Source organism: Budorcas taxicolor, chromosome 3 (genome assembly GCF_023091745.1).
Source record: "Budorcas taxicolor isolate Tak-1 chromosome 3, Takin1.1, whole genome shotgun sequence".
Taxonomy (NCBI): Eukaryota; Metazoa; Chordata; class Mammalia; order Artiodactyla; family Bovidae; genus Budorcas; species Budorcas taxicolor.
Window position 1 is genome coordinate 20,615,982 of NC_068912.1, and position 23,515 is coordinate 20,639,496.

The 23,515-nt window shown below is 37.6% G+C and overlaps 1 protein-coding gene across 2 annotated transcripts in view; it reads right to left on the reverse strand.

The window, feature by feature from the left end:
* The window catches only part of RPRD2 (regulation of nuclear pre-mRNA domain containing 2), a 90,386-nt gene that overhangs the window by 33,561 nt on the left and 33,310 nt on the right, over positions 1-23,515 (reverse strand). For both annotated transcript variants that reach the window (XM_052636560.1, XM_052636559.1), the window contains exon 2: positions 17,683-17,812. In XM_052636560.1, coding sequence (XP_052492520.1) covers positions 17,683-17,812 — 130 coding nt within the window. The remainder of the gene's footprint in view (positions 1-17,682; positions 17,813-23,515) is intronic.

Sequence of the window (23,515 nt, forward strand, 5' to 3'; positions counted from 1 at the left end):
TGACCCCACAGCCGTCTGGCATTTATTGGCGAGCGTGATTAAGGAGGGGACAGCGCTGATGCTCGTGTGCAGGCCCCTGGACAGATGGCGGGCCCTGCACAGAGCATCAGCGCCGTCCCCTCCAGCATACCTATCTGGAGTCTATCAGCTCCAGCACAAGACAACATCTTGTTGATGTGGATGACATGAAAGGGGTGGAGCCGCACTCCGGATGTGAAAACCATCTCTGCCACAGCTTTTCACTATGTACTTGTTGGCACAAATACGGGCAGCCTCCAGGGCTTCAGAGGAGAGCTGATCATACTCATCTGACACCATGTGGCCACAGAGTGGGAACTCATCCACTTTGGCCTTCTTACGCCCCAAGCCAAAGATGTGGATCTTAGCATTAGGGATACCTTGGCAGAAGCGGGACTTTGGGTACGGCTTGTTCTTACAATAATGGTAACACCGGGCAGGGCGGCGGCCCATGGCGACACCAGGATCTTCAGTGGCGCGCCGAAGGGAAAGAGATCATCTTTTTTTTTAAATGGTTGAGTGGTACTCCATTTTGTGTGTGTGTGTCTGTGTGTGTGTGTGTGTGTGTGTGTATATATCACATTTTTCTTTATCCATTCAACCATCCATGGACACTTACGATGTTTTCATATCTTAGCTATTGTAAATAATGCTGTGATGGACACAGGGGTGCATAAATCTTTTCCAATCAGTACTTTTGTATTCTTGGTATAAATACTCAGACCATACGGTAGTTTTATTCTTAATTTTTTGAGGAATCTCCATACTGTTTTCCACAGTGGCTGCATGGATTTACACTCCCACCAGCAGTGTATGAGGATTCCATCTTTTTCAAATCCTCTCAAACACTTGTTATTTCATGCCTTTTTGAAAAGTCATTCTAATGACTATCTATCTCACTGTGGTTTTTTTCATTTCCCTAACAATTCGTAATGTTCAACATCATCTGCCTATTGGCCATTTGTATATCTTCTCTGGAAAAAATATCCATTCAGCTCCTCTGCTCATTTTTTTAAAGCAAGTTATTGGTTTTTCTGTTGTTGAGTTGTATGGGTTGTTTATATTTTGGGTATTAACCCCTTCTCAGATATTTGATTTGCAGATCTCTTCTGCCATTCAGTAGGCTATTGTTTCTGTTTTATTGATGGTTTTCCTTGTTGTACAGAAACTTTTTAGTTTGATGTAGTCCCATTTGTTTATTTTTCCTTTAGTACTGCTTGCCTGAGCAGACATATCCAGAAAAATAATGTTAAGACCAATGTCAGCATGTACAGCCTATGTTTTCTTCTAGGAGTTTTATGGTTTCAGATCTTACAATAAGTCTTTAATTCATTTTGAGTTAATTTTTGTGTACAGTATGAGTCCAGTGGCCTAGTTTAGCTTTTTTATGTTGCTCTTGTTTCTTACCCCACCATTTACTGAAGAGACCAGCTTTCCCCCACTGTATATTCTTTGCATCTCTGCTGTAAATTAGTTGTACATAAATGCATAGATTTCTGGGCTTTCAATTCTGTTTCATTGATCAATGTATCTGTTTTTCTATCAATACCATGCTGGTTTTTGTTATTGTGGCTTTGTAGTATCATTTGATATCAGGGTGTGTGATGCCTATAGTTTTGTGTTCTTTTTTCTTAGTATTGCTTTGGCTATTCAGGTTCTTTTGTGGTTTCATATAAATTTTAGAATTTCTTTTCTATTTTGGTGGAAAATACCCTTTGGATATTGATAGGGATTGCACTGAACCGATAGACTGCTTTAGGTAATATGAACACTTGACAATGTTAATTCTTTCAATCCATGAGCTTGAAATATCTTTCCATTTATTTGTGTCGTCAGTTATTTTCAACAATGTCTCATAGTTTTCAGTGCACAGGTCTTTCACATCCTTGATTAAATTTATCCTAGGTATTTCATTCTTTTTTGTTGTGATTCTAAATGGGATTGCTTTTTCTCTTAATTTGCTTTTCTGCTATCTCATTGTTAACACAGAAATGAAACTGATTTTTGTGTATTGATTCTGTATACTAAAACTTAACTGTATTTGTTTACTGCTTTGAATAGGCTTTTGGTGGAGTTTTTAGAATTTTCTCTATATAAAATTATGGCTTCCCTGATGGCTCAACGGTAAAGAATCCGCCTGCAATGGAGGAGACACAGAGTCAAGCCCTGGGAAATTCCAAGGACAGAGGAACCTAGTGGGCTACAGTCCACAAGATCACTAAAGAACTGGACATTTGATTAAGTGACTAAACCACAACTATATAAAATCATGTCACCCACAAATAGTGACAGCCACAAATATACTTCTTCTGTTCCAATACCTTTTATTTCTTTTTCCTGCCTAATTGCTCTGGTTAGAATTTCCAATACTATGCTGAATAAGAATGGCAAGAGTATACATCGTTGCTTTGTTCCTACTCTTAGAAAGACAGCTCTCATTTCGTCACCACTGAGTATTGTTTTAGTTGTGGATTTGTCACATACTGCCTATAATATTACGCTGAAAGATGTTCTTTCTGTACCCACTTTATTGAGAGTTTTTATAGCTGGGTGTTGAATTTTGTCAAGTGCTTTTTCTGCCTCTATTAAGATGATCATGTTTTTTAATTCTCCTTTTTGTTAATGTGATGATCATGTTGATTTACAGATGAACCACTCTTGCATCCTTGGAATATATCTCACACTGAATCATGGTGTATGATCCTTTTGATTTGGCTTCCTAATATATTTTTCTTTAGGAAAAATTGAAGAAGAATTGATTTATAATGTTGCTTTAATATCTGTTGTAAAGCAGTGTACTTTGGTTATACACACACACATATATATTCTTTTTCCTATTCTTTTCCATTATAGGTTATTACAAGGTATCAAATATTGTTCCCTGTGCTATACAGTAGGACCTTGTTGTTTATCCATTTTGTATATAGCAGAGTCTGTTAATCCCAACCTTCTTATTTATCTATTCCTTTTCCACCTTTGGTAACCATAAATTTGTTTTCTATACCTGTGAATCTGTTTTTATTTTGTAAATAAATTCACTGTATCATTTATAACTTCTATCTTCTTTATCCATTCATCTGCTGATGGACACTTAGGTGGCTTCCATGTCTTGGCTGTGGTAAACAGTGCTGCTATGAACACTGGGGAATATGTATCTTTCAATTTTTAAGGAACTTCTATACTGTTCTCCATAGTAGCTGCACCAATTTATAGTTCCACTAACACTACAGGAGGGTTCCTTTTTCTCCACACTTTCTCCAGCATTTATTATTTGTGGACTTTTTGATGATGACCAGTTCTGTGTGAGGTGATTCTTCACTATTGTTTTGACTTGCATTTCTCTAATACAGTGATGCTGAGTATCTTTTCAGGTGCCTGTTAGCCATCTGGATGTTGTCCTTGGAGAAAACACAATTTTAAGTGTTCTGTCCATTTTTCGATAGTTGTTTTCTTTTTAATTGAGCTGAATGAGCTATATTCTGGAAAATTAACCCTTGTCAGTCACATTACTTGCAAATACTTTCTCCCAGTCCATAAGTTGTCTTTTCTTTTTGTTAATGGTTTCCTTTGCTGTACAAAAGCTTCTGAGCTTAATTACACCCGATTTGTTTAGTTTTGCTTTTATTTTCTTTTGCCTTGGGATATTGACTAAAGAAAACATTTATGTCAGAGAATGTTTTGTCTATGTTTTCTTAAAGTTTCATGGTGTCAAGTCTTCCTCTTTAAGTCATTTTAATGTCTTTTTGGGGGGGGTGCTGGGCAGGGTTAACAGTTGTGGTACATGGGCCTAATCGTCCTGTGGCATGTGCGATCTTCTTGGACCAGAGAGCAAACCGGTGTCACCTGCATCAGCAGACGGATTCCTAACCACTGGACCACCAGGAAAGCCCATTAATCATTTTTTAAATGTATAACGCAGTGGCATTAGTTATATCCACAACGTTGTACAATCACCAAACCTATTTCCAAAAACTTTCACTGCCGTAAACAAACTCTGTACCCATCAAACAGTTAACTCCCTATTACTCCTTCCCTTCAACTCCTGACAACTTCTAATCTACTCTCTGTCTCTATGGATTTACCTAATCAAGACATTTTATAAAAATGGAACCATACAATTTGTTCTTTTGTGACTAGCTTATGTCAGCATGTTTTCAAGGTTCATTCATGCATACTATGTATCAGACATGATACTATGTATCAACCATTTTTTAAAAAATCGTGGTAAAACAAACATAAAATTTACCATCTTAACCACTTTAAGAGTACAGCTCAGTAATATTATGTGCATTTACACTGCCATGCAATCAACCTCTAGAACTGTTCAGACTAAAAAACTGAAATTCTATATCCATTAAATAAGATCTCCCTATTTTTACTACAAACCACAACTGTACCTTCTGTTTCTATGGATTTGGCCACTGCAGTTATTTCATATAAACACAGTCATACAACAGTTGTGCTTTTATGATTGGTTTCATTCAGCATAATGTCTTGTAAGAGTCATCTATGTTGTAACGTGTGTCAGAATTGTTTCCTTTTTAAGGTTAAATGATACTCTGTTTTATATATATATCATATTTTATCTGCTAATCTGAAAATCCGGCTGGTTCCTTCTTCTGGTTATTGTAAATAGTGCTATTATGAACATGGATGTACAAATATCCATTCAATTTCCTGCTTTCATTTCTTTTTTTGTATATAATCAGGAATAGATTTGCTGGATCATATAGTAATTCTATGTTTAACTCTTTGAAGAACCATCAAACTGTTTTTCCATAGCAGCTGCACCATTTATACTTTCCTACAAAAGTGTAGAAGTTTTTCCCATCCTAACATTTGTTATTCTCTAGTTTTGTTTTTAAATTACAGTCATTCTAGTTGGTGTGAACTCTTTGGCTGCTTTTAAAATCTTTTTTGGTAATTTCATTAGAATGGATGATTAGGTGTAACTTTTTTTAAATTTATCCTGCTTAGTATATGTTGTGTTTCCCATCGTTTGAAGACTCATGTTTTACTTTGTTGTTTCTGTTTTTTTTTTTTTTTTAAATCACTTTCAGAGCATTCTCAGCCACTACCTCTCTCAAAGAATTCAGAAGTGCTCTCCTTCTGGATTCTCATTTGATTTTCATCAGTCCTCTTATTCTAATCTACATTTTGCCACTTCCTTCTCTCTAGTGCTGCATTCTAATTTCTTCAAAACTATTTTTTAGCTTAATCCTTTTCTTTTCTAGAATTCCTACTGGTTCTTTTGTCCAAGTATTTTATCCATTGTTCATTTTATTCCATTTAATCTTCTTTTAACATCTTTTATGACTGTCTTAGCTCTGTGAAGGAATCTAAATCTGCTGATTTTCCTTGCGGTGCTTTGCTTCCCAATGTACTTGGCAACCTTTGACTGTCAGCACATATTTTTTTGTTTGATCTATGAGATTCTTGGTGAACTAAGTAGGAAATGTGTTCCTTAAGAACAAACCTATACTGGAAGCCAGGGGTATTTATCACTCAAGACCTCTTTATTCCCTCTCCACAGCCCAGGTCACATGGTATTAGCAAGCTAGGCATACTAATTAATGTCAGCTCTGCCATTCTAATATGTCCACTGTTGCTGGTTCGGCTTATATTTTGTCAAGAATGTGATTGCTTTATAAAAAAGGACCCTTTAGAATAGATGGCTGGCCATGCAGCCAGAAGTCGTCCTAATTATTTGTAAATGTCTGTCTGCAGAGGTTGTAACATTTATTGTTGCTTCTTCAGCACCTACAAAGTGTTCACTAAATAGTAAATGAATGAATGACAACTAGACTTTGTCATTTTCAAACCCAACTATTCATTATGAAGTCCCAACAGCTATTCAACAAAATCCTCAAGTAAAATATGCTGGAGAAATAGCAACTGCTAGAAAATCATATAAATGAGACTAGAGTAAAATATAGTAAACAAAGCACGAGATGGGGAAACTAGACATTTTAGTTCTGGTTTTACTAAGAAGTCTTTGGGGAACTAGGTTTCTTCATTTGTAAAATTATTTTTACTAGATAATTTGTTAGGTTTAAAATTCTTGGCTAGATTTGTTTTTCATTTATATGAACATAGAACTCTCAAACTCCCACAATATAACCATCTCTTGAATTTACAAATTCAACTAAAACAAAATCCAGAACAGCAGTTTTACTTAGTGATTCTAGACCTCTATTTCAGCCATTACTGATCACAACCTCAATTTCTACAGAACATACAACTACTACCACATACACAACATAAAATAATTAAATATAAACTTTGCTGTTTGACTTGTAACAAAAAAAATTGACTGATTTGCACAATTGCTAGGATGCTGAATAGATGCTTTGTATATTAACAACCCTTGCCTTAGACCACTTTTAAAACAAAAAAATAAATTATTTCAAAGCACAAAGCTGATGAAGAGTGTAAGAAGAGGTGCCCAGCTATCAGAGTTAAAATAAACAGAATTAGGAAATTTCCTGGCAGTCCAGTGGTTAGGACTCCAAGGGCCCAGGTTCAAGCCCTGGTTGGGGAACCGGGATCTCACAAGCCTTGTGGCCAAAACCCAACAACAAACATGAACAACACAAAACCAAACAACTAACCAGAACCAAACAGCATAATCTTGTGCCTCACTCAGGGGAATAGCTTTTCTTTATCAATATCTTATTTCTGGTACATCATCACAGTAATGTGCTGCATCTTGAAGCTTCTTAATAAATATTTGCCAACTGACCAAACAGAAGACCAAATAATGGGGTCAACTCAAGGAGCAGGTAGTCAACACTTAATCAGAATCCACCTTCCAATCTAGGGAACTCGGGTGCGATGCCTGGTCAGGGAACTAAGATCCCACAGGCTGCAGGGCTACTAAGTCCACGCACGGCAACAGGAGAAGCCCATGAGCCCCAACTACGGAGCCCTCGCTCTGCAACGGGAAGCCTGCACACGCCGTGACAAACACCAGAGCAGCCAAAGAAAAATAAAAAAATGCACTGCTCTGTATAGCCTAAATAACCCCCACTTATAAAAATGAATCTTTTTTATTTGCCTATAACATGTTTTCCCTAGTGTGTCACTTGTCTTTAATTTTAGGGTGTCTTCTATAATGTAGTTTCATTTTGATGTAATTAAATTTATACTTTTCTTTATTATCTGTTCTTTGGGTCTTAAGAGCTTTCTAAACTAACCCTTACAGTCAGGAAAATATTCTTTGTCTTTTAACATTTTAAAGTTTTGTTTTATATATTAGAGTAATTCATTTGGAATATGCTTTTGTGTACAGTACTGGGAAACATTTAACATTTTATTTTATTTCTTCCACACAGAAAGCCCATATCCCAGAATCACTTATTGAAGACTACATCTTTCCCCCAATGAACTGTAATGCGACTTTTACCATTTACAGAGGTCCCATATAGGCATGGGTCCAGCTGTGGGATCTCTGTTTTGTTCCTTAAATCTATTTGTCTATCCTTGTATTAATATCATCCTCTTTTAATTACTGTACCAAATAATAATTATTTTTTCCCTGTATCAGGTTTTTATTGAGAATAATTTCATTTTTTTATTCATCACTTTGTCAAAAATACAGGTCATGAAATCATTATAGGCAGAGCTATTTCAGCCATCCCATCATCCCTCCACACACAATATCACTAAAAACATGTATTAGAAACTAAACCAAATAATAACTCTTGATGTTTCATAGGTTAGGACCTACTTGGTTGTTTTGTTAAACTTATTTATTTTTGGTTGGCCTGGGTCTTCACTGCTGCTTGCGGGCTTTGTCTCGCTGCAGTGAGCGGGGGCTACTCTGTGAGGTGCTCGGGCTTCTCAGTGTGCTCTCTGCTCTAGCTGTGGAGCACAGGCTCTAGGCACACAGGCTTCAGCAACTGTGGCTCATGGGCTTAAGAGCACTGGCTCAGAAGTTACGGCACAAAGGATTTAGATGCTCTGAGGGACGTGGAATCTTCCTGGACCAGGGGTTGGACTTGTGTTCCCTGCACTGGCAGGTGGATTCTTATCCACTGCACCACCAGGAAAGTCCCTTACTTGCTTTTTATCAACAATTTTGGCTACTCCTAAGACACTGACTCTTCTATATGAATTTTACAATCAGTATAACAAATTTCTTAAAATATCCTATTGGGAACTTGATTAAAGTGTACTATATTTATATGCTGATTTTTATCTTTTTGAAAGTTTATAGTTTTCTCCATAAAGGTCTCAACACACTTTTATTCTAGGTATTTAGAGCTTTTTTGTTACTGTTAATAATATCATTTTACTATAACTGGTTATTTCTGATATACTGAAATGCTGTTACTGCTAAGTCGCTTCAGTCATGTCCAACTCTGTGCGACCCCATAGACAGCAGCCCACCAGGCTCCTCTGTCCCTGGGATTCTCCAGGCAAGAACACTGGAGTGGGTTGCCATTCCCTTCTCCGACTAAAATGCTACTGATTCCTATATGTTGATTTGTATTCAGCAAACTCACCGAACCCTCATAACTCTGTAAATGCTCTTGGATTGCTTACGAAGATGATCACAAAGTCTCTATATCTTTTTACCCTATATGATTCTCTGGAAAACATTTTATAGTTCTTCAACAACTACAAGTCAAAATTTTCAAGTTAAACAAAAATATAGTAAATACCATTCATATAAACACTGATTTAAAGTTATAAATGATATTCTGTTGAAACCAAATTGCAATGCAAATATGATACTGTATACAGTTTGAAACTTTTTAAGACCGTAATACCATTATCATTCCGTTATTTCACCATTTTTATCTATTTGAACTACTACAAATTTCTTTAGTGTATGCTAAAAATTATTAGTGCCTTCAACTGATACAATTATTTATATTAAAGTCACCTTTAACCTTTCCTCATTAGCCCCTGATAAAGTAATACTGCCTTATACCAAAATACACACACAATAGAGCCACTGAAAATGACTCACAGAACTGCTAATGAGGTAATCATACGGATGATATTCAATATGCTTAGACAATCCAATGACGCTTTAAACTATATCCATGGACCCACCAATGAATAACTAGGCCTATACCTAAGAAACACAGCTTTATAGCACTCCATGGTATTTCCATCCATGCATCAAGCTAACCAACCACCTATGAATTGACAAGCATTGTGCTGGGAGCAGAAGCTCGAAGTCTGGGAGATAGAAACGTGACAAAAACCAAGTATATCAATTATGAAGTGGTGTGTTAGGAGCTATGACAAAAGAAGCGGTAGGTATAATGACAGCAAAGAACTGCTTAATCCAGACTGGGGAAGAAAAGTCAGGAAGGGTGGGGTAGGAGGTGGGAGTGAGGCTCAACAGGGAAGGGACATACATGTACCTATGGCTGATTCATGTTGATATATGGCAGAGGCCAACACAATATTGTGGAGCAATTATCCTCCTATCAAAAGTAAATACATTTAAATTCAAAAAAAGATTAAGTAAAATTTGAAAAACAAGTTAGGAAAGGAAAACTTCTTGAGGATACTAGATCTATACGAAAGGTGAAGGGATAGAGTCAATAAAATCTTACAGAACTGATACCTAACTGGGAATATTGTACTGCTCTATGACTGACTACACAATTTGTTCTACCAGGCTGCCAATTCAATTTTCGAAAGGAACCAGCTTCTTAAAATCATTTACTTAAAATTGTAATTTGAAAACTGTTTAGTCCAAATAAATCTTATATTACAGAAAAGCTGCATATAATTACATATGATATATATTAACAGATACTTAAAAAGTAATATCCATGTAATCACAACCCAGGTCAAGAAATAATACACTACTGGCTGCCTAGAGGACCTGAGTGGGTCCCTTCAAGATCACAATCCCTTTCATTTACCTGGGATGGTAGACCTGTTTTCTTAATTTTGTTTTAAAAATAAGTTAAGTATAAACAAGGCTGTATACTGTCACCCTGCTTATTTAACTTATACAGAGTACATAATGCGAAATGCTGGACTGGACGAAGCACAAGCTGGAATCAAGACTGCCGGGAGAAATTATCAGTAACCTCAGATATGCAGATGACACCACCCTTATGGCAGAAAGCAAAGAAGGACTAAAGAGCCTCTTGATGAAAGTGAAAGAAGAGTGTAAAGTTGGCTTAAAACTCAACATTCAGAAAACTAAGATCATGCATCTGGTCCCATCACTTCATGGCAAATAGATGGGGAAACAAGGGAAAACAGTGACAGACTTTATTTTCTTGGGCTCCAAAATCACTGCAGATGGTGACTGCAGCCATGAATTTAAAAGACGTTTGCTCCTTGGAAGAAAAGTTATGACCAACCTAGACAGCATATTAAAAAGCAGAGACATTACTTTCCAACAAAAGTCCATCTAGTCAAAGCTATGGTTTTTCCAGAAGTCATGTATGGATGTGAGAGCTGGACTATAAAGAAAGCTGAGCACCAAAGAATTGATGCTTTTGAACTGTGGTGTTGGAGAAGACTCTTGTGAGTCCCCTGGACTGCAAGGAGATCCAACCTAAAGGTTCCTTTAGTCCATCCTAAAGGAAATCAGTCCTGAATATTCACTGGAAGGACTGATGCTGAAGCTGAAACTCCAATACTCTGGCCACCTGATACAAAGAACTGACTCACTGGAAAAGACCATGATGCTGGGAAAGATCGAAGGCAGGAGGAGAAGGGGATGGTTGGATGGCATCACCGACTCAACAGACACAAGTCTGAGTAAGCTCTGGGAGTTGGTGACGGACAGGGAAGCCTGATGTGCTGAGGTCCATGGGGTCACAACGACTCAGACATGACTGAGCGACTGAACTGACTGGCTGAAGTATAAACAATAGTTTATTTTTCTGCCAAACTTGAACTTTATATAAATGGATTCATACTATGTATACAGAAATATTCTTTCGTACTTCCAACCAGTATTTTGTGAGACTTATCTATATCATTGCATATAACTGAAATCCATTAATTTTCTTTGCTGTTTGATATTCCAGTATGCCATAATTCATTCACCTTACTGTAAAAAGTGTTTTCAATTTTTTTTTTAAATTGAGGTTTTCACTTTATTCTTCTTCTGCTGGACTGTGTGGTTTGCAGTCTTAGTTCTCCAACCAGGGACTGAACCTGGCCCCCCTGCAGTGGAAGCATGGAGTCCTCACCACTGAACTGCCAAGGAATTCCCCCAAATTTTTATTACCATAGACAGAGTTGGTATAAAAATTCCCTTCCACTGATCTTGCTGCAAATATGTAAGTTTCTCAGGGTTTGTAAAAGCTTAGGGTTGGAACTATAAGATCACAGGGTATATATAACAAACTTAAAAAAAATGAGGTTGTTTTATACCAATCAACCCTCAAACCAACAGTATAAGAGAGCTTCCACTGTGCCACAATTTTGCTAATATTTGTACTGGTGGACTTAAAGATTTATCCTCATCTGGTACAGATCTGTGCTAGTTATTGCTTTACTGCCTCTAAGCTCCAACATGCCCTTCCCTGTACTGGGGCCAGACACTGAAAACTCTATTTCCCATTGGTTCAGAGTTGGACTCTGCCAACAGAGAGCCCTGGAGTGACACTGAGAGGCTGGAAGAAGCAGTAGGGATTCCTCTTTCAGGGTTATATTTTCAAGCAGATCAGCACAGAGGCACCCTGGCAGCATTTCAGCACAGCTCTTGTAGTTCAGTGGTGAGTGCTCTCTGACCTGTTTCGGAACCACTAGTGACAGGTAGCAGGTTCTTACAGCCATCTACTCTTTCCTGAGGTCTGAATCTCAGCCTGGGGGTGGGTTAGGGTGCGGGTAGTTATTTACTTTTCCCTCAGGTTCAGAAGTAGTAGCTGCTTTCAGCACATACTATTCCATATCACCTTAAGAGTTATTTTATTCTTTCTAGTAGTTAGCTACCTTTTACCTACTTAACGGTCCTTTCCTACACCCCACCCCAAAGTTAAGCTTCTTAAAATTTATTTTGGCTACACCTGTGGCATGTGGGATCTTAGTTCCTGACCACAGATTGAACCTGTGCCCCATGCATTGGAAGCGTGGAGTCTTAAACCACTGGACTGCCAGAAAAGCCCCTTAATGATCCATTATATTAAATTTTCCTGTTTAAATTACTGGTATGTGATTTCTCTCTCCTGATCAGGACTTAACGTATATGATATGTAATATTTTAGCAATTCTAGGGCTACATGACATGTGCTATCAAAACAGACTGAATGCAAAAGGAGGTAAGAAAATATAGCTATCCGCTATTAAGCCAGATATTAAAGGGATCTGCAAGAACACAAAACACTATTAAAACTATAAGTTTTGGTTATTAACATTTATTGTTTTAAAAGTCATTAATAAATATTTAAACAATTTCTGGCTTGATTTCTAATATAAGTGCCAGGTAAAACTAAAATCTTCAATATATTATCTTTTATTATTTGTGATTTTTTATATATTCTGTATATAAATCTCTTGTTGACTGCAGAATATTTTTTCCCACTCTGTGGCTTGTCTTTTCCTTCTTTATAGTGTTATTTGATTAAATGGTAGGTCTTCATTTTAATGTAACTGACTTTATCAATCTTATGAGGTAAGGTCATGAGATATTCTCCTATGTTGTCTCCAAAAGATCTGTAGCTCTTTCATATTTGTATTTAATATGCAATTGATTTTTGTGTATGATGTGCACAGGATCTAATCTTTCCTATATAGCAAATCTACCCCAGCAATATTATGAAAAAGTTCTTTTTCACACAGAGACCAAGTATACATATACACTGTTCTGTTTTTGACCTTGTATTATGTTCTACATGTTTCTTTGGTTATCTCTGGGCAAATATCATTCTGCTTTATTTATCATAGCTTTATAACCAGTCTTGAAACCTGGTAGAGCCTGTCTTCCCACCTTGTTACTCTTTAAGAGTTTCTTGGCTTTTTCTTCGTGGGGGAAGAAGAGGAGGGAGCTCTCTGCACTTCCATACAAAATTCAAAATCAATTTGTACTTTAGTTGCCCCCCACTGCAAGCTGAGATAACTCCACTGCAGCAGTCATCACATTACTGGTCCACACCTATCCATGCTGTGTCCAGGCTACACCATGTGTTATTTGTTGTCTAAATCTCAGATCATTAACAGTGCAAAGCGCTTAGTAAATACACAACATATGTTCCAGGAATTAATAAATTGTACAAAAACAAATAAATTTGTAAAATGGGGGGAAACTATTAAGATCTTAATTAAGATTGCATTGGACTTATAAATCAGTTTGGGAAGAAATCTTATCATTAAATATTGAGTCTTCCCTATCCACAAATTATTTGTTTCAGTTTTCCATACTGTTTCTCAATTATGTTTTATAATTTTTTCAACGTGATCTTATACATCTTTTGTTAAGATTTCTAAATATAGCTGATTCTCTTTAATTGTAGATGTTGTATTTGCAAATTCACCCATGTGCTAAAATTTATTTGTAACCCTAAAATTTAGTTCTCAGATATATTTTGTTTGGCTAGCAATAAATTTTTTAGAATATGACTTAGTTTCACACATTTAAAATTTGGGAAACTTCATATAGGAATCTAGATTTTGACCTAGCTTAAAAATGACAAAGTTTTTTGGAAAGTCTGACAACATATGTTGACACTGAAGTCATGTTTCTTTACGGCCATAGGCTAGAGCTGCATAGCTGCTGTCCCTTTCAGATGGATTTTTCCTTATAATCAACCCACTTCACTCACCTAGGTTACCTGCCTGGAATTTCTAAACATTTGCCCCTCCTAAATTAAAGTGATTAAAATGATAGCCTTAAATTAAGAGAAATGAATTTGCAAAAGTGTACCTGTGAACAGAAATTTAAAAGGGGGTAATGGTGGTTAGGATGCAGCTGTTTATGGAATACTAAAGCTCATATCCTAATATCCTCTCATTTATCATATACTTTACCTCAAATGGTAAAGAATCTGCCTGCAATGAAGGAGACTTGGGTTTGGACTTCCCTGGATCTGGAAGATTCCCTGGAGAAGGGAATGGCTACCAACTCCAATATTTGTGTCTGGAAAATTCCATGGACAGAGGAGCCTGGCAGGCCACAGTCCATAGGCGTGCAAAGAGTCGGACACGACTGTGCAACTAATACCATATTACAATCAATTTCTTTATAAGTGAAAATATATTCTGTTTCACTCGTAACAGTCTTCTACTCCTGATTCTATTACTATTTTAAAATATATACAAATAAATGACAGGGGAGCTCTGACTTCAATGTTCTTATAAACAATCATCTTGGATATTTTATCCTTCTACATTAAATATTATTAAGATTCTGACTGAGATTACAATGAATTTATAGTCTACATTTTGGGAAAGAATAACAATACCAGATCTTTCCCTTCAAAATTATATATCTATCACTTCATTTACACACATTTTCTTTAATATCCTTTCAGTTCAGTTCAGTTCAGTCGCTCAGTCATGTCTGACTCTTTGCGACCCCATGAATCGCAGCATGCCAGGCCTCCCTGTCCATCACCAACTCCCGGAGTTCACTCAGACTCACATCCATCGAGTCCGTGATGCCATCCAGCCATCTCATCCTCTGTCGTCCCCTCTTCCTCCTGCCCCCAATCCCTCCCAGCATCAGTCTTTTCCAATGAGTCAACTCTTCACATGAGGTGGCCAAAGTACTGGAGTTTCAGCTTTAGCATCATTCCTTCCAAAGAAATCCCAGGGCTGATCTCCTTCACAATGGACTGGTTGGATCTCCTTGCAGTCCAAGGGACTCTCAAGAGTCTTCTCCAACACCACAGTTCAAAAGCATCAATTCTTTGGCGCTCAGCCTTCTTCACAGTCCAATTCTCACATCCATATATGACCACAGGAACTACCACAGCCTTGACTAGACGGCCCTTAGTCGGCAAAGTAATGTCTCTGCTTTTGAATATACTATCAAGTTCAAAAATTCTTCTCTGTAAAAGCTTTACATACTTATGTTATTTTGGGGTAAGGTTTCCTTACTTGGGGGACAGGAGGCATTACTTTGTGTTGCAAAAAGAATCTTTTTTCCCTAATTACATTTAAAAGAAAATAATCACAATTTAACCATTTGTTTCCAACTTCAATAAATTCTGCAATGTACATCCTTTGAAGAAAATTTTGCATTTCTGATTTTTTTCTTCAAGATAGATTTCTGAGTCACATTCCTGGGTCAAAGAGGATGGAGAGTTTATAGGCTCTCAATTCCTCGAGAATTTCTGGAGGACAGATCATTTTAAGCCTTTCAACAAATTCTGCCAAATGGCTTTCAAGAAAGGTTCTAATTTATACTCTCACCAGCAGTACAGAGACATCTGGCTTCCATTAGTAAAAAGAACTCCATTCTTTTGATTAGTGTGAAAAGTTGCATTTAAACTTCTATTTCTTTGTATAGTTGAGTTGAAAATTCTTTTCTTTAATTTATGTCTTCTGCCTGTCTCCATTCTTTGCTCGTTTCTCTATCAGTATGTTAAGTGTCTTGTCCTTGGAGTGTTTAGTTTTTACAATACAAAAATAGTTCCAACAAACAAACGAACAACTGGTTGCTAGTCCATGACTACTCAACACTGGCAGAGGCCCACAAAGGTGCGCTGGGACCATCAACAAACTTACAGGGAGAAGTTGGCCTTTATGCTTCATGGCAGAAGCAAGCCTTTCATAAATCCTCTAATTATATTGTTAATCGGTTACTATTAACATACATAGGAAGTCTACTGCTTTTCTATGTTGAACTTGAATCTGGCTATTTAACTTAACTTTCTTATTCATTGATTCTATGTAGGCCAAGGGTTTGCAAACTACAAACCTCAGGCCAAATCTGGTCTGCTGCCTGTTTTGTAAATAAAGTTTTATTGGAACACAGCCATAACCATTTGCTTATGTATCGTCTATGGCAGATTTCATGATAGAACACTAGAGTTGAGTAGTGGCAATAGAGATCCTATGACCTGCAAAGATTAAAATACTATCTGGTCTTTTATAGAAAAAGGTTGCCCACCCCTGATATAGGTAATCATATTATCTGCCAATAATGACAATTCTATCTCTTCTAAATGCATTCTTCTTACTTATTTAGAAATAAAGGGAATCTCAACCTAATGGTGAACAGTAATGATGATAAAGGGCATCGCTGTCCTGAAATGCTTTTACTATTTCACCATTAAGTGATTTTATTACAGGTTTCTGAAGATAACCTCCATTGAGTTGAAAACATTTTTGGGGCTTAGAATTTTATTTTAAAGGACAGTACTTTATTTTGAGATTATTCCATTCCTATATTTTCCTGTGAAATAGTAACACAAAGTAGTTGTTCATAAAAAAATCTTTACATGGTAAAACAAAAGCTGGCAACCCTATATTAATCCATGAACTAGGTCATGAAACCTAAGTCTAAGAAACATTAGGTTAAGTTTTCCAGACTATAATGATATTTACAGCAGAAACCATAAGTGGAGATCATTTAGCACACTGCTTTTCTTACTCAAAATTATACTGAATTTACACATGTAAAGAGGCAGCACAGAACATAAGCTATGGGTCTAGACAGGCTTGGGTAGGAACTCTGCCAAATACCATTACCCCCTACCCGCCCCCCCAACAGCTGTGAGAGCTTAGGCAAGCTATGTAATCTTTCTAAGTCAGTTTTCTTCTCCTTAAAATGGGGACAATAGTAGCAGCCACTTTAAATGTTGTTCTCAGGACTAAACAACCTGAAGTACACAGAGCACTTTGTATACGTATCTGGTCAATTATGAATTTTCAATAAACGTAGGTGCTATTACTGTTATTATGTTCTTCTGATGTGTGTATAAATCTTTATTACTTAGTACCTGAAAGTAAGACCACATCTTAATCTTTTGTGATACCAAAGCAGACCATCTCAAGTTTACAATCCAACGGAAGGGACAAGGATCATTCCATTGTGACTGGGTTAATACTAAGAAATGGGTCAATAAAATAGAATATTCATATATTCACACAATCACAACAAGTATATAATTTGAGGAAATATTTGGCTATTTTTATTTTTCCACATAACTGTTTATCCTTCAGTTGTATATATATGTGTATGCTGCTTGCACCAAGCAAACAACTGACAAATATGCACATAACACAAGGAAAACACTATTAATACGGGGCAAATAAGATCAAATATGAGTGTTCCAGCACTTTGGAAAATGCTGGATACAATTTTGCTAAGAATGGAGTAAATTAATACGGAGTTAGGAGTAAATATTTTCATTTTCCCTAATTACACAGATTTCATAAAGGGGGCAAGATTTCAGAAAGACTGTAAGAAAAATGGAAATACATAAAAATCACAAAACAGAAGAAACAGAAAGAAGTACAATCAGAGAGTATGAACAGGAGATACATTCTCCTGGTCAAATAAGGAGAAAACAGGCAGAGCATAGATAACAGACAAGTTTTCAAAAAGGGAAGAAAAACTCTTTAAAAGAAAAATATTACAAAAACAATTATAATGAACAATATAGACAAAATACCCTTGGATCTTCAAGCATGTGCAACTTTTATAATTCTTACTAATGGGTAGGATGGGAAATTAAAATTCTGAATTTTCTAAGCTTAGATCCCAGAGAAGAGTGAGAATTTACTTACTTCACTAGAGCAGCTGCTTCAGGAAGTACATCAGCAAATGATTCACGGAATATGATTGCGTTTTTCCTTTTACAGTTTTGTATGACATCATTGGCAAGGTAAAAAAGATTCAAACGGTGGGGATACGCAGCTGGAGATGAAAAAAGACAATAAAGAAAACCAAATGAGTCAAGTTATACTTAGTGTAACTTACTCCAAATACAGACAGACAGACAAACCAATGGATCAATTTACTGCACCTAATGCCTAAAAACCTTGACTGCTTCGGGTTAAGTTTCTGTTCAAAGTGTTCCTTTGAGCAGATTTCCACTTTACTTTGTATATGTTTGGCACTAAAAAATACATTAACTTTGGAGAAGCTAAAATAAAACTGTTCTCCCAAACATCTGGGAAGATTAAAAACTGAGCTGAAGTAGTTCAATCTGTTGCAAAAACACCAGGGTTAGTGGAAGGAGTGTGGGCTTTAGGATCCAATCAGAATGTGACCTTAGACCAACTGCTTAACCTCCTTTCCATTATTATTGTAGACAGACTCTTCACCTTCCCATCTACTGGAAGAGAGGCTCCGCTGCCACTTTCATCACCAGGTGAATGTACTGGGAAATAAGTAATTTGAGCCCCAAAACATACCTCAGTCAATCTTTTTTAAAGGTCCAAGGCAAGGCCTAATCTATTTACTATCTGGAACCTTGAGCCAAGCAAACCCAAGTTTCATTATTATCCTGAACAATCTTAATGTCCATATGGATGATTCATCACATTTTCTAGTTTCAACCTCAAATTCAGTGACCTCCAAGAACCACTTCTTTCTACACTTTCAAATCACCCTTTCTGACCACAACCACCCACTCTGTTCTGTCTGTCCTTCAATTTCATCAAGGTCTCTTTATTTTCTCCAACTCATGTATAGTCTCTTGGAGTCTCTTCTAGTACTCAGTTCTTTACCAATCCCAGAGTCTTTTTGATCCATTATCTAAACCACTCATATTAAACCTGCATATACTTTTCATTCTCCCTACAGTTTATAGCCTATCACATGTATTCAACAAAATCCTAAATCTGGGTCAATCCAACTGAATGTCTTTATTGCACCTATATTTCTGTCCCTGGGTTCTGCTGAAGAAAAATCACACCAAGAGTATTGAAACAATTCAGTCTCCTCCTCACTGGGCCCTCCTTCCACGTGTCTTTAATTAGCAGCTTCTCTAATTTGCTGTTGGACCTATTTCGAACTTTTACCACTCTTGTGATGCACCCTTACTTATACCACATTCTTTCTCACTCTTAGGAGATAAGCTTAATATGCTATTTCACAGAGAAGCAGAAATCATTAGATGGAACTTATGTTCTCTCAAAAAAATGTATCCATGGGGATTTCCCTGGTGGTCCAGTGGTTGGGAGTCTACATTTTCAACGTAGGGGGCACAGGTTTGATCCTTGGTTGGGGAACTAAAAGTCCATATGCCATAGGGCTCCGACAAAAAAAAAAAAAAAAGGAACCCATATTTAAACCAGTCCAAATCAATTTATCTGAGTGGGTTAAGATCTTTCAGATTTAGGGATCTGAAAGAGTATTATATAGTCACTGTCTCCACTTTGATTTCTAGTAACTCCATAATTATAGGAGCTACCTTTTTTCTGTACTTAAAAAATATGTAATCCACTATATGAGGAGTTTTATATAAAACATGCTATCTCATTTAAGCTGCCATCACTCCATTCACACGGCAGTTACTAAGGTTACCAATAAACTCCAACTTACTAAACCCAAAGGCGAGTTTTTTTTCCCCCCACATTCAAAAAAAGCTTATTAGCATGATTAAAAACATTTTCTTGAATAATGACAGAACTTCTAAACATGAAAGAGGATCAGTGGCTATACTTTATAACCAGTATTTGCAACTGGAAAGACAGATTTATTGCCCAGTCTTCATTTTATTACAAACAACCCACATTTACTAGTTCCCTGTGAAGTCATGACTATTGCTTTGGGAATGAGTTCCTACTGCAATTAAGTATAAAAAATATCTTTCATAATTGGACTGTGACCTACATAATTGAGTAAAGAGTTAAACATCCTTGAAGAGTTGGGTTTTTTGTTTTTTAAAAAACATTCCTTTTACACACTACAAGGTAATAATTAGTATTCTGGCTTTTAAAAATCCTACATGATATTTATAATGGCAGTCCCCAAAGGTCCTCCTTTCATATAACTGAACATGCAGACCCTCTTCCGGAGTGTACATTATCGGGGTGGACTCAGAAGACCTCAACCTCCACATGTTTACATAGGTTTGAGAACAAAGACAGCATCATCCAGAACGTAGTAGTCATTATACATGTCGCCCTCACACAGGTATGGCAGTCTGGTGAAAGCTTCAATAACAAAACCAGCTTTTCTGAAAACGTCAGGCAGACTATTCACTTGTTTTTCCCAATTCTGTTCCTTGATTTCCAAAATTTCCAATGGTTTATCCCATTTGCCACCTACGTTCTACACATAGGGATGAAAAAGTAAGACCAAAGAAAGGATGACCCTGCCTCTGGTTGGCTCCAAGACATTTCTGATACCTTTTTAACAAAGTCAGAGAGTGATCACAACGGTCCAGCAAAAGCTGATGACATCATACTAAAACCCTATCTTCTGCCACTGATTTATACCAAGCACTCTGTATTTCTTCCTCTGTAGCTGCCATGTCATAGTTTCACACAGCTCAGTGGCATAAATTTCTTCAAAGTGAGGGCTCATGAATTTTGTGACCTCTCCATCTCCAGCACCTAAATCAAGAAGTCTATGGGTTTTCCAGTCTGGGTTAATTTTAAGCAGTCTCTGAAACGGATCTGGTGAAAACACAAACATTGAGCCTCTTCCTAGCAACCCACTGATAGATGTTCTAGACATAAATAGGTTAAAAACAGTTGAATGAGTGATATAATTGGATAAACAGCCAGTCCGATTTCTCACTGCTGTTGTTTAAGAAGATCTGTGTTCCTTGATCAAGGTCACTCTGAACAGAGACAGCCTGGAGTGACTTACATAATTTCTCTCTGTTGCACACACACCATGGTGGTTCTCATTCCTGCCGCCTGCGGCCGCAGCCGAGAGCCCTGGCCACTCATCATGTTCACTTACAGGGAGCGGGTGAGCGGGTTCCAGAGGATCGACATCCTCCGCACCAGCTACACGGATGCCAGGCTTAGGCACAGTCAGCCCGCGAGCAGCTCCACCCAGGGCTGGGGCCGGCCGCCGCCTCCAGCTAATGTTGCCGCAGCCGCCCAGGCTCAAGCCATCGCACCCAACTCGCCCATCCAGCCCCTTCAGGACCGAGGCAGGGGGTCCAGGTGAGATTTTTCTAAATGCTATTTCTAACAAGTATCATTTCCACCAGGCTTTTGGTACACAGAATAATCTAATAAACCCTCTTTTGGTCTCTGTCTTAATCGCTCTCTTGGTTCTCCTCTGATGTCTAGCTACTCCTCCATATATATACACAGGGGGCATGTACAATTATAGGCAGCTCTGCCTGTGATCCTCCTCCTTTAAATGCTGATGCTTCTCAAGGTTCTCTCCTGAGCACTCTTGATTTGTCAGTCGCATAGTGTTTTAAGATTTCAGGTTAGATATCAGTCTGTTCCATTCCTGGCTTTGTCACCTACTAGCTTTAGCTGCTACTGCTGCTGCTAAGTCTCTTCAGTCGTGTCCGACTCTGTGCGACCCCATAGACGGCAGCCCACCAGGCTCCCGTGTCCCTGGGATTCTCCAGGCAAGAACCCTGGAGTGGGCTACCATTTCCTTCTCCAATGCATCAAAGTGAAAAGTGAAAGTGAAGTTGCTCAGTCGTGTCACAACCCCATGGACTGCAGCCCACCAGGCTCCTCTGTCCACGGTATTTTCCAGGCAAGAGTACTGGAGTGGGGTGCCATGGCTTATACATTACCTAACTCTTCTGTATGTTACCTTTTCCCTTTGAGAAATGACAACTTCATGGGTTGTTAAAAGAAATGAATAATAAAATCATGTCTGTAAACCATTTAGAATAGCACTCAGTCAACAGAAAATGGAATGCTATCAGCAGAACTATCCACATTTAACTACTACCACCTGTGTATCAATGACTCCAACATCCACAGATTTCATGTCTGGATTTCCCTTAGTCAACGCACACATCTACTTCAACATCTCAGAGGCACCCTGAACTTGTTTTCTCAATATTTTATTAATAATCTTCTTCCTCGTCCATCTGTTACTGTTCTTATATTTAGCCAGGACTTCAGCAGTCTTTTTTGGCTCTTCTTTCTCTCTACCTAATCTTTGCCCCATTTTGATAAATCTGCAAGTCCAACCAATTTTGTCTCTAATATATGCCAAATTTATTTCCTCTTTTCCTTTTCTTCCTACCACTGCTCTTTGCTGGGTTATTACTTTTGACCTAGACAACTACTGCAATAACATCTTAACTGTTTATCTTGCCTTGGACCTAATCTTCTCAAATTTATTCTATACATTGTTGGCCAAATTCATCTTCTAGTATGTAAACATTATCCAATTATTTCTCATATGAAATCTGTCAATGATTTCCAACCGCTTATTAGAAAATGTCCAAACACCTTCAGTTCAGTCGCTCAGTTGTGTCCAACTCTTTGCAACCCCATGGACTGCAGCACGGCAGGCCTCCCTGTCCATCACCAACTCTTGGAGTTTACTCAAACTCATGTCCATTGAGGCGGTGATGCCATCCAACTATCTCATCCTCTGTCGTCCCCTTCTCCTCCTGCCCTCAATCTTTCCCAGTATCAGGGTCTTTTCCAATGAGTCAGTTCTTCACATCAGGTGGCCAAACTTTGGCATCAGTTCTTCCAGTGAATATTCAGGACTGATTTAATTTAGGATGGACTAAAGGAACCTTTAGGTTGGATCTCCTTGCAGTCCAAGGGACTCTCAAGAGTCTTCTCCAACACCACAGTTCTTTTAGCATCAATTCTTTGGTGCTCAGCTTTCTTTATAGTCCAGCTCTCACATCATTACATGACTACTGGAAAAACCATAGCTCTGACTAGATGGACCTTTGTTGGCAAAGTAATGTCTCTGCTTTTTAATATGCTCTCTAGGTCAAACACCTTAGTTTTCACTCATTTTCTGGATTTTTACCTTCTCTTCCAGTCTCATCTCTTCCCCTTCAAAGTTCTACCTTTAATGAATTACTCACAGTCCCCAGAAACACCTCACAAAGAATTTTCCTTTTCTATGATAACCTATCCAACATAATCTTCAGTGTTTTGTACTCACCCATAGAAAAAAGCCCCAAATTTTAAATTTAACTCATGTCAGATTCTGACCCCTCTCCACCTCATCTCTACTTTTCCCCAGAATGAATCATCCCAAAGTTTTGTTTTCTTTTTCTTTTCTTTTTGAGCATGCCCATGGCTTGTGGGATCTTAGTTTCCCCAGACCAGGGACTGAATTGAGGCCCTTTGCAATGAAAATACAAAGTTCTAACCAGGGAATTCCCACCCTCAACTACTACTGGAGAGATTAAGAGACTCAAGGTTTAGAGCAATCTAATATAACTAATCTGTGTTCCTGAAATGGATACAGGTTTGGACGTCAGCTGTAAACCACATGTCTGGATCAACTGAAGAAATCTGAATGTGGTCTGGGGCTAGAGAAAATGAAAATTTACGGAAATGGAAATAAATAATCAACTGGGGGAAAAAAACAGTAATTACAGAATGATCTCGTGTTAGAAAAAAATCAATGAAAGAGATCAGAAAGAATATGGAATTAAGTTTTAAGAGGACAGATCTCTAGTTTTTTCCCTTTTACCTACTTGTA